This window comes from Bufo gargarizans, unplaced genomic scaffold (assembly GCF_014858855.1).
Source record: "Bufo gargarizans isolate SCDJY-AF-19 unplaced genomic scaffold, ASM1485885v1 original_scaffold_2143_pilon, whole genome shotgun sequence".
Lineage (NCBI taxonomy): Eukaryota > Metazoa > Chordata > Amphibia > Anura > Bufonidae > Bufo > Bufo gargarizans.
In genome coordinates this window covers 158,648-171,142 of record NW_025334660.1, presented here as the reverse complement: position 1 = coordinate 171,142, position 12,495 = coordinate 158,648, and the positions used below count along the sequence as shown (strand labels likewise).

General features: G+C 49.5%; 1 protein-coding gene across 1 annotated transcript; it reads right to left on the bottom strand.

Moving 5' to 3' along the window:
- Positions 1–4,947: 4,947 nt before the first annotated feature.
- LOC122924008 lies at positions 4,948–8,553 on the bottom strand. The gene is made up of 3 exons (XM_044274932.1): positions 8,201–8,553; positions 6,366–6,497; positions 4,948–5,527 (listed from the first exon to the last, which is right to left on the bottom strand). Exons 1-3 carry the CDS (start codon positions 8,538–8,540, stop codon positions 4,989–4,991), a joined length of 1,011 nt encoding a protein of 336 aa, XP_044130867.1. The 5' UTR covers positions 8,541–8,553; the 3' UTR covers positions 4,948–4,988.
- Positions 8,554–12,495: the final 3,942 nt, after the last annotated feature.

Below are 12,495 nucleotides of genomic sequence, written 5' to 3'. Positions count from 1 at the left end.
GCCAGATGACCTGGCCTCCACAGTCACCGGACCTGAACCCAATCGAGATGGTTTGGGGTGAGGTGGACCGCAGAGTGAAGGCAAAAGGACCAACAAGTGCTAAGCATCTCTGGGAACTCCTTCAAGACTGTTGGAAGACCATTTCAGGTGACTACCTCTTGAAGCTCATCAAGAGAATGCCAAGAGTATGCAAAGCAGTAATCAAAGCAAAAGGTGGCTACTTTGAAGAATCTAGAATATGAAATATTTTCAGTTTCACACTTTTTTGTTATGTATATAATTCCACATGTGTTAATTCATAGTTTTGATGTCTTCAGTGTAAATCTACAATTTCCATAGTCATGAAAATAAAGAAAACTCTTTGAATGAGAAGGTGTGTCCAAACTTTTGGTCTGTACTGTAGGTAACACCCCAGAGTGGTGTTACCACTCCTGCACCCTGCTACTATCTCTAATGGTCTATTTTGTTGCAGGTCCTCTCCAAATTGTGCATCTACTCTATAATATTGTTATGCAACTGTTATGTAAGAAATGTGCCTGGTTCACCAGCAGATGGCAGCGTTTCTGGCAGAGCTATACTTAGACAGAATGGAACTCACCATTCCATTCTGCTCCTTTTGGGCAGAAGTGGGCGAGTCCTGCTTGCTACCAGAAGGAGGAGTGGCAGTTTTAGATTGTTCCGGTTTAGACTCCATGCTAGAGCTGATAGGACATTAACCTATTCCTTGGCTGAAACTATATCAGACTAAAGAGTGGAGTGCAGCATAAAGAAGGAATTAAAGTTGCTAAGCTAGCTTGTCAGTACAGCAGAAAGAAAGAGATCGAGCACAGTTAAGTTTGCCTGCCAGTTCATGCTAAAGCTTACTAGAACCAATGATTAAAACTAATAGTTATTAAATATACCTTAAAACAAAGGATAAACAAAAACAAGGAAGAACCCCCCAAAAACAAATCCCTCAAAGATTAAGTCTGCGCTTCGTCTTGGTTCCAGTAGATATCACTGAATAGAACGTATATGCCTCCCACTATTACTACTGTTCACTGAAGGGATGCTATGATTAAAACTAATCTTTATTAAATATACCTTAAAACAAAGGATTAACAAAAACAACGAAGAACCCCCCAAAAACAAACCCCTCAAAGATTAAGTCTGCGCCACTCAGTGACCAATAGTCTCGCACATGCTGGTCCGCTGTGTCGCTGTTAGACCCAGCTGCGCGGTCACAGTGGTGCAGATTAATACTAAAAGAGAGATGGTACTGTGCACCTAGGGTAGGTAATCAGGAACAATTTGACTCACTACATCCCTGCCCCCGCTACATGTGATTCCCCACCTCAATCAAGTTGATAATCATCTGTTTACCTCAGACAAACTGCCAACAAAAACATGTCCGTCCAGACTGAATTGGACATTTCAGAGGCAGTGCTGGGAGGTGAGCACGAATCAACTTGGAAAGCTAACTAGATGTGTACCAGAAGATCAGGTTGATAACCATCTGTCCATATCTAACAGCTTGCCAGGCAACCAAATGTCCGCTTGTTAGACATGTGCAGGAATTAGCTGTGATACGGACACAAATCAACCTGTTTCTTGACTAACTATCGTAACACCTAGCACACCCTGACTCAGTGGCGGATCCAGAGCCTGGTCTCGGGAGGGGCACTTTCAGATTATTTTCTGTCCGCCGCCACAAAACAATGGTGCTTATAGAACAGACTACACAGTGTATGCTATATGTGTATAACAAACATATTTCACATGAACACTCACAGTTACTTGGCTTGGCCCTTCGGGATCTCGGACGCCACTTCCACACTTTGGCCAGGGGCTCGGCGGAGCTTATGTGTTTTATCCTAATGAGAAAGATTTCATAATAAGTATTTGGAGAAGGGGCAGAGGGATAGCAGAGCAGGGAGAGGCCGGTGCTGATACTAGGGGGTCATACCAATGGGGAGTAATAAAGCCCACCATAATGCCCCCCCCGTAGTAATAATTCTCCTTATAATGTGACAGTGCAAAAAATACCCCCTTGTAATGCCCCCAGTTGAGCTAATGTCCCCATAGTGCCTCCATAATGTGCCAGTATAAAATACCCCTATATAGTGCCCCTAGTAAATGACCCCATAGTCCTCCACACCCTCCTTCCTCCTAGTGCCCCCCATAATGTACCAGTATAAAATGCTCCAGTAGATGCCCTCAGTGTCCCCCATAATTTGCAAGTATAAAATACCCCTTCTTAGTGCCCCCCGTAGATGACCCCATAGTACTCCTCTCCCCCCTTCCCCATAGTACCCACCATAATGTGTCCCAGTATAAAATTGTACTGTACAGAGAGCCAATATAAAATACCCCTTCTTTGTGGCCTCAGTAGATGCCCCTATAGTGCCCCCAATCATGTGCCAGTAATAATAGCCCCCCTGTGCCAGTAATAACAGCCCCCCCGGTGCCAGTAATAACAGCCCCCCCCCGGTGCCAGTAATAACAGCCCCCAGTAATAAGAGCCCCTCTGTGCCAGTAATAACAGCCCCCAGTAATAAGAGCCCCTCTGTGCCAGTAATAACAGCCCCTCTGATCTAGTAATAAGAGCCTCCAGTAATAACAGCCCCCAGTAATAAGAGCCCCCCTTTGCCAGTAACAGCCCCCCTTTGCCAGTAATAACAGCCCCCCTTTGCCAGTAATAAGAGACCCCCCTTTGCCAGAAATAAGAGACCCCCCTTTGCCAGAAATAAGAGACCCCCCCCTTTGCCAGTAATAGCCCCCCTTTGCCAGTAAAAGCATTGTATATAATGAAGAAAAAAAAAAAACACACATACTTACCTCCATGTCAGCGATGCGATGCAGGCCTCTTCAGGCCTGTGTCCCACGCTGTATGGCTCAGGCGGCGTGATGACGTCATCACGCCGCCTGCGCCGGCCTCTGATAGGCTGCAGGCACTAGTCCGGCAGCCTATCAGAGGAAGGGAAAGGGACACGCCTCTCCCTTCCCTGCCGCAGCACAGGCATCTGTATCGCTGTCCTGAGGACGGCGATACAGATGACTGGAGATGAGCGCTTCCACAATGGAAGCGCTCATCTCCCTGTGCGCCGCTGCCGCCGCCCGCCGCCAGCTCGGGGGGGGGGGGGCAATTGCCCCGTTGCCCCCCCCTGGATCCGCCACTGCCCTGACTGCTGTAGTTGCTCTACGCGTTTCACCACTTATGGTTCATCAGGAGCACTACCAAGAGCATTGACATTTACAGGGTACAGTATTGCAGCAATCAAGCCTCCAGCCTCATGTGCAGAGGCCGCGGCAAACAGCACTAGAGTGGCAGTACGCGGCCACCAGAATGCAGAGATTAAGAGGAGGAAGTTCCTCCCCTCAGAGAAGTCAAGCCCCTGGGCCAGCCAATCAAAGAGGCTGGTGCGTGGTCAAGCCACGGTTAAGCCCCGCCCCTCGTGACAGCCCACTCAGCAGAGCGATCTCTCAGAATGTCAAAACATCATATGTTATAATTAATGGGGACTAAAACGGCGGTCTACATATCAAATGCGCAAGAATCAATGCAAGCAAGGTAAGGTGAAGGCTGTCAGGGGCTGCTAACCTGCTCACAATCGTACATGATCAGCATGCCCCTGTATAGTGTACCGAATAGATGATGAAAATACATAAGGCATACCCTAGTTAACTTGGTAAAAACAATGGATCACCCAATAAGATGATTGTGCAATCAACCAGATATACCCATGCTAGCCGTGGAAATCATGATCTAACTATAGGAGCTACTGACAAGCCAGGACTTAGAATGCTCTAAATAAAGCAAGTAAACGAGTTGTAATCATTAAGTCCCTCTGGTGTTTCTTTCTGTAGCAATTTTTTATCCAAGTCTCCACCTCTTGGGGACCTTCTGATTACTTCCACACCTTGGAATTTTACCGCCCCAATGTGTTTTGCAATCGGGGTATCAGCACCATTACGAATATCGTTCAGGTGTTCCCCGAGTCTCACGCCCCGTTTTTCCCACATATTGTTTACCTGAACGATATTCGTAATGGTGCTGATACCTCGATTGCGAAACATGTCATTTCTAAACATAATCAGGACATTGGGGCGGTCAAATTCCAAGGTGTGGAAGTAATCATAAGGTCCCCAGGAGGTGGAGACTTAGATAAAAGTTGCTACAGAAAGAAACATAGTGGATTTTTAGGATGCATACGGTTAAACCAGAGGGACTTAATGATTACAACTCGCTTACTTGCTTTATTTAGAGCATTCTAAGTCCTGGCTTGTCAGTAGCTCCTATAGTTAGATCATGATTTCCACGGCTAGCATGGGTATATCTGGTTGATTGCACAATCATCTTATTGGGTGATCCATTGTTTTTACCAAGTTAACTAGGGTATGCCTTATGTATTTTCATCATCTATTCGGTACACTATACAGGGGCATGCTGATCATGTACGATTGTGAGCAGGTTAGCAGCCCCTGACAGCCTTCACCTTACCTTGCTTGCATTGATTCTTGCGCATTTGATATGTAGACTGCCGTTTTAGTCCCCATTAATTATAACATAAGATGTTTTGACATTCTGAGAGATCGCTCTGCTGAGTGGGCTGTCGCGAGGGGCGGGGCTTAACCGTGGCTTGACCACGCACTAGCCTCTTTGATTGGCTGGCCCAGGGGCTTGACTTCTCTGAGGGGAGGAACTTCCTCCTCCTAGACTGCAGACAACTGACACACCTCACACAAACTCCTGTCTCTCTGCCTGGAAAAACGACACTAACAGCCAAATTTTTGTGGGTGGAAGGTCGGTCACAGCTTTATTCTTATTCATTATTTTAGACTCAATCCTTTGAGAATAACCATCAACTATAAACTGCCCGGCCCAAAACATTGGTGCGCAAGTCCGCCTTCCCCTCCGTTGTAACTCTTGTAATCCTCCGACCTCCACGGAGGAGCCCGTGTACCTCTACACGGCGCTCCGACCCCCACCCAGCAAAAACAAGGCTTGCTTAACCCCAACCTGCAGAGTGGAAAATGTCTAAGCGAATATCATTGAGGTGCACACCACCGGGCCGCATCAAACGCTGGTCGTCACCCTCCAGCTGGTAGTGGCGAATAACTACTCCACCCCGGGATCGAACAGAACGGGATATTCTAGCATTAATGGACCTTCTGGCCCTCTCAATTGAACCGGAATCCCTCGCACCCTGCCAAGTGACCCTGGGGATCATCTCAGACCATCCAATAACCACTTTGGGAAAGAAAGTAGGAATTCTTTCCAAATCCGCTCTAATGAGGGTAATGAGCTCTGCTACTTTCAGCAAGCAGAGGTCATTACCCACAGCATGGATCACCAGAATCACAGGGGAGCGTGCAAACGTGCTGAGGTGAACCGTTTCCAGCAAAACCTGCGACCAGCGAAGGCCACGCCAAATGACTTCCACATTCCGTAAACCCAGGCACCGACCGCCGGGTCTTGATTCAGCTCTCTGAGAAGCCCAGAACAGGTACGAATGCCCCACAAAACAGACCGTGGGTCGAGGGGAATCTGCAAGAAAATTAAAGCAAGTCAGGGCGGACATAAGACACAAAACAATTAGACTTCCAGCGACCAATACGTTGCACTTCAGCATCAGGTAACCCCGCCCTGGCAGCCTCCGTCGCCGCGCCAATCCTGAAAGAATGTGACCCATAATCCACCGGCAGGCAACCGAGGACAGTTAAGCAGCGCCGGAAAACCGAGCAAAATTGAAAGCGGGTGAGAGGGGAGGACGTTGCATGGCATAAAAACGAGGGGCATGGAGGGCGAGATGCCGCGAATTCCGAGGTCGCCGCGACTGGGCAAGCAGGGCCGGGAATGCGATATAACGACACGCTAGAAACCCGGCCAAAATATCAGTTTTTTGACCGGCGGAGGCGAATGCGCACCAAGGAATCCGTAATAAGGACATCCTCTTGCAAAACACCCCCTGGCCGGAACTTGGACGGGGGGAGGAGCTCGCTTATCCGAAAAGCTCAGAAAAATGCAAGGCAAAATGCAGCGCAAAACAACAAGGCTTCTTGCGGGGAAGGGCAAGCTTGTTGCGAGGCCTGAAGCAGTTGGACCAGTAGATGAAATGTAACCGGGCGCCGATGCTCTTTCCGCACAGCCTCCTTCCGCCAGCCCTTAAGGGCCTGGCGGACTAAGAAAAATTTGGTGACGTACGCCCAACCCAATAACCTAAAATAAAAGCTAACCCCGGCTAAGCGGCGATGGATAACGGACGCGGAAACGCCGGCTTTCCTTTCCCTGCAAAATAAAGTCGATGGTTACGCTCAGACGATGGACACAGAGGAATGGACCAGATGGGTCCCTGCTAGCGCTACCCAGCCAGCCCAGGCCTTACCATAACCCGTCCAGGGCCTAGGAGCCACTGAGGCTCTGATGAGAGGAGTCACTCGCTCAGCGGGATGTCCCAGAGATGGGTCGGGCACATGGAGCCCTCCGGTGAAGCTGCTGGCACTAGGGTCCGGAACTCCTGCCAATGAAACGAGAAAGCGCATCAGCAGCGCTGTTAATGATACCTGGAACACGAGAGGCACGAAAATAAATATTATCCTGTAAACATCTTAACACCAGGTGCCGAACAAAGCCCAAACCGGGGGGGATGAGGAAGACAACCGGTTAACGCAATGAACCACATATATGTTATCCGTGCAAAAACATACCCTCCTATTTTGTAGCGAAGGTCCCCATAATTCGATGGCCACTATAATGGGAAAAAGTTCCAACAAAGTAATATTGGAACAAAGGCCCGCCGTGCGCCACTCCTGAGGCCAGGGAGATGCGCACCACTGCGTACCTAGGATGGCACCAAAACTGACAGAACCTCCCGAGTCAGTAAACAGGGACAGGTCGGGCTGGAAATATCCTGGAGCTGCCAGCACGTATGGCCGTTGCAAGAAAGCAGAAAACTGCGCCACTTGAAAGTCCCATTTAAGCTTGAGCGTTAAGCGTACGTGACACAACGTCCGACTTTGCCAATAAAGCACCCCGGCCTGCCGCTCTCAGTAAAGAGACTGCCCTGTCAAAAGGAAACACAGGAGACTGTAGCGTCCTTAGATATCCCGTCATTGACAGAATCGCCTTTGGGGAAGGACAAATGATGTCTAAAAACTGCCCAATGGAGAAACCCGGATATTATCAAAAGGAGGGATGAAAGGGGCCAACTATTCTACTTAACTCAACCTCCTTCCGAATTTTAGACCGCAAAACCTCAGAATACCGGGAGGCACACGGAAGGTTGCCCACCCAGCTAGGGCGACAGGATAACCGAAAAGGGATGGAAAAACCGAAGGAAAAACCAAACCTAAGCTCAGCGGAAGCCCTTTTATTGGGGTACAGCTCTAGCCACGGGGACATCTCTGCTACGCTCACTGGGCTCTTTTGCGGTAGAGGATGCGTTGGATCTGGTCGGCTGCTGTTTAGGGCATCGAATGGCCGCATGAGATCCCACGCAGACGGAACACTCATGTTTGAATTTACATAGGGCGAAGAACCTACAGTGGCCTTCGTTATACATCCAGCAGGATCCTGGCCTGCGGATTGACACAGGCCCCTGACCGCTGGAAGTGAGGCCGGGGGCCGCTGACTGAAAGGGCACAGATATTTGTGACAGCATCAGTCGCAACCAGAGGTCTGTGGATTTGACACCCCAACCGATATGCGGTTGAAGTGCCAATCGCCTACGGAACTCCTCGTCGTAGCGCCACCAGGCGGAACCGCCGTGGGACTTATAAGCGCTATAAACGGATTCCAAATACAGAAATAATAAACTGCAGCGCTCCGGGTGCTTCTGTGCCATGACATAACCCAAGACCGAGAAGGCCTGTAGCCAATTACCCATGGTGAGCGCCACCTTGGGCCGGCGATCGATGAACCTGTCTGAATTGGGGGGGCGCTCTTTATCGACAGTATGCTGGTCTACAGTAACTAATGACCAGATGTCTATGTATTGGTTAGCCCAAATTTTCTCCATAGTGTCCATGTCCAAGTGCGCCCCCAAAGGAGACAGGCCGCAGAATAGCGATTCTTTATGATCACCTGCCCTAGGCGGGGCAGCAGGAGGGGGCTTACCTGCAGCATCATTACTCCCGTCCAAGTGCGACAATAAAGATTTAAGTACTGGGACCAACTGAGGACCCAAAGAGGCCCCCCAAGCCCCCGTAAAATTCAACTCACCAGTAGTAGAAGGACCTGGAGGTTCGACTGGAGCGATTGGAGGATTCGGTTCCTGAACCGCGCTGGCCCGGCTGGCCCCGCGAGAAGACCGTGCAGCTGATGCATGGGCACCCCTTCTGCGTCGTGAATTAGACCTGCCAGCGGTATCGCTGCAGGAGCTGACCTCCGATGATGAAGGTGACCGCCAGCGAGACGATCTGGAGCGGGCACTTCTGTGGGACCGCCGCGCAGACCGTGAACGATGACGGGAACAACATGGATGACAAGCTGCCGACCTGCGCCGGTAACGGCGGTCGGATACATCAGATGAGCACCTTCTGGAATTGGGGCGTTCCCCCATATGCGCAATAGGGGCAGAGACCCCAGTAGAGGGCCCTAAATGTGCCATAAGCGATGAGGAAGTGGTGGGATTGGCTACAATAAAGTCAGGCAGGGTGGCCTGAGTGGGATTGGGGGGTAGGGGGGGGTGGGTTGGCAGGAGCATTAGTGCAACTGTTGGCACTCCCAGGAGCCTGTGCCTCGGTAGAGGGGGCATCCCTGGGCTCATCTGCAGATGACACATTGGAATTTCTATTGCCCATAATCCCTGGGGTGACAGTCTGCAGCAGGGAGCTGAGGAGAGATGAGCTTGCCTGCCAGGGAGCGGGAAACTGCTGAGGACTGGAGGGGGGCGGAGCCACAGACCACGCTGCCGGAAGCACTGACTGCACTCCGGCCAGCTCTCTGGAAACATCGCTACCCCGCTCATTAACACAGGTGAGCGCAGCTGTATGCTGCGCTGCAGGGACCTGGGATGCCTGGGCACTTAGTGCCAGAGTGGGGGCAGAGATCACAGCAGATGTGGGCACACTAGCAGTGTTACTAGGCACTAGCTCAGGCAAGGGGACAGAGGGAGCTCGGGGGTTAATGAAAGAAGCAGGGGGCGGGAGACCAGAACGTGCTGCAGGCTGAGCTGATAACACTCCTGCACACACGCTGGAGGCTGCGCACCCCCGCTTTGAAACTCTCACACGTGGAGGAGGGAGAGCTGAGTCTGGCTGGGGCTCTAGTACGCCGTTTAGGGCGGCCAGAAACTAAAGAGTCCCCTGCAGGCATAGCAGGAGGGGGCTCCTGCAAGCCAGCAATGAGGGATGTCAGGAAAGCTGGGTTTTCCTGGACTCTAGCAGCTAGGGCTGCCAGGAGGGCTCTGTCGTCGGCCATACCTTGTTAGGAAGCTTCCTTCCAGAGGTGCCGGAGACTAAGAGGCAGGACACAGGGATGACCCTCCTTTTTATTAACTCTAAGGGTGGTATCTACAAAAAGGGGAGGGGGGGGAGCGAACACCAACAACCAGCTATGTAGCTTTAGCAGGAAGACAGTGGGATTTTAACTCCCAAACTGCCAGCAGTGTCTGCAGTCCGGCGCGCCTGCGTTATACACTGTGGCGCTAGTAATCTCTGCATTCTGGTGGCCGCGTACTGCCACTCTAGTGCTTTTTGCCGCGGCCTCTGCACATGAGGCTGGAGGCTTGTTTGCTGCAATACTGTACCCTGTAAATGTCAATGCTCTTGGTAGTGCTCCTGATGAACCATAAGTGGTGAAACGTGTAGAGCAACTACAGCAGTCAGGGTGTGCTAGGTGTTACGATAGTTAGTCAAGAAACAGGTTGATTCGTGCCTGTATCACAGCTAATTCCTGCACATGTCTAACAAGCGGACATTTGGTTGCCTGGCAAGCTGTTAGATATGGACAGATGGTTATCAACCTGATCTTCTGGTACACATCTAGTTAGCTTTCCAAGTTGATTCGTGCTCACCTCCCAGCACTGCCTCTGAAATGTCCAATTTAGTCTGGACGGACATGTTTTTGTTGGCAGTTTGTCTGAGGTAAACAGATGATTATCAACTTGAGTGAGGTGGGGAGTCACATGTAGCGGGGGCAGGGATGTAATGAGTCAAATTGTTCCTGATTACCTACCCTAGGTGCACAGTACCATCTCTTTCAGTATTAATCTGCACCACTGTGACCGCGCAGCTGGGTCTAACAGCGACACAGCGGACCAGCATGTGCGAGACTATTGGTCACTGAGTGGCGCAGACTTAATCTTTGAGGGGTTTGTTTTTGGGGGGGGTTCTTCCTTGTTTTTGTTAATCCTTTGTTTTAAGGTATATTTAATAAAGATTAGTTTTAATCATAGCATCCCTTCAGTGAACAGTAGTAATAGTGGGAGGCATATACGTTCTATTCAGTGATATCTACTGGAACCAAGACAAAGCCTAAAAACTGTTTGAAGAAACGTTTATTAAAGTAAAGTTGTCATTGAAGTTCATCTCAAGGTCTGGACTCAAGTTATTCTTTTAAATCCCTAAATTACTCCCCCTATTTATTGCTTCGGAACCAAAGCCTGGGGTCCAGATGTATCCAGGTAGGAGCATCGTGACACACATAAAGAGACATTTAGGCTGAAATACATCACTCGATAGTCCTACTAAACCTGGGATGCGATAGAGGGCCCTGGGGTGAGGCGACCATTGCATATCCCCAAATAACAGTTTACGACCACAATTAAGGTGTTACTGTATTCAGGAGAAAATGGATAGCAAATTCTGGGGGGGATATTCTCCTGTTATCCTTTATGAAAAAAAAGTTTTGGCCTAAAGCACAACTTTCTTGTAAAAAATTTTTTTTTCTTTCATTTTTAGAATTGAGCGGACACCTGGATGTTCGGGTTCGACGAGTTCGGCCGAACTTGAAAAAAAAATTCGGTTCGGGACCCGAACTTGACCCCGAACCTCATTGAAGTCAATGGGGACCCGAACTTTTGGGCACCAAAATGGCTCTAAAATTGTCCTGGAAAGCGCTAAATGTGCTTAAGAGCATGGCAACTGTTCTGCAAACAAATGTGGATAGGGAAATGACTTAAAATAACATAAAATACTGAAAAATAACAATCTGGATCTGGGAGTAGGAGGTTGAGGAGGTGGTGGATGGGTGGATGTGGCAGTGTAGTTTGACGTGGCAGTGTAGGTGGAAGCGGCGGTGAAGGTGGAATAGGTAGCCAACACTGATTTGTGTTATTTTTTCTTTTTAAATTGGGACATATAACAAAATAAAACAAAGAATAAGTAACTTGAGAACAAGAATGGATGGTTGAGGCTGGTATAAATGTCTATTCTGCACAAGGTACGGACAAGTCCTGTGGGATCTATGCCTGGTTCATTTTAATAAACGTAAGCTTGTCCACATTGGCTGCGGCCTATGATAATGCTCTCTGCCTTGCTGAACACATGTTCACACTATACACTGGCTGCAGGGCAGGTCAGCACCTCCAAGGGTGACAAAGCATTTCCACAGTTTGGCCATGCTAACCCTGCCTTCTCAGGTGCTGGTGGTGCACCAGCTATGTTGGCGACCTCTTCCTCCTCCTCTGCCTTCGCCTTGTGCTTCCACTGTGCCCCCGCTGTCAGGTGGGAATGCTATAATCAGCGTGCGCTTGTAGTCGCGCATCTTCCGATCAGTAACAGATGTTTTCACTAAATCTAGTTCCCTGTCAGCAATGCAGACTGGGCCGGTTTTAGGTGAAATGGGGCCCTGGGGCAAAAAACAATAAGGGCCCCCCACATTACACTTGCTAACTTTAATGTCCCCCCCATCACTACAGAAATAGAGCGCCCCATACCTCTTACATCCAGTGACGTCTCCTTTGATGTACATGTTCTCTGTCCTTGTCTTCTCCTTACAGACCTTCAGACCAGACCACCATTTTGTTGCCATTTTCCGTCTGTGCAGTTTGACAAAAAATATATAAATCTTAGTTTACTACTTTTCCATCATCCTCCCATCTTCTGGACAAATCATCCTACTACCCCCAATACTGTGCCACTGTGCTCCCCAATGCTATACTGCAGAAACCGATAATACTAGTACTACACAGAGCCCCCATATAAAATGTCCCTTCTTTGTGGCCTCAGTAGAAGCCCCCATAGTGCCCCATAATAATGTGCCAGTATCAAGTGCCTCTCCTCCACCCCCCATGTGCCAGTAACAAGTGCCTCTCTTCCATCCCCATGTGCCAGTAACAAGTGCCTCTCTTCCACCCCCCATGTGCCAGTAACAAGTGCCTCTTCCCTGAGAGAACGAGGCCCATGTCACCCAGGCACTGCAGGAGTTCATTCACGGCAAAAGGGGTTCATGTCACCCAGCAATAGAAAAGAGGATTTTGAGAGATTTAGGGCCATGTCACCCAGGCACAGCAGGGGTTCATTCGCAACAAAATGGGGTTCATGTCATCCAGCAATAGAACAGAGGATTTTTAG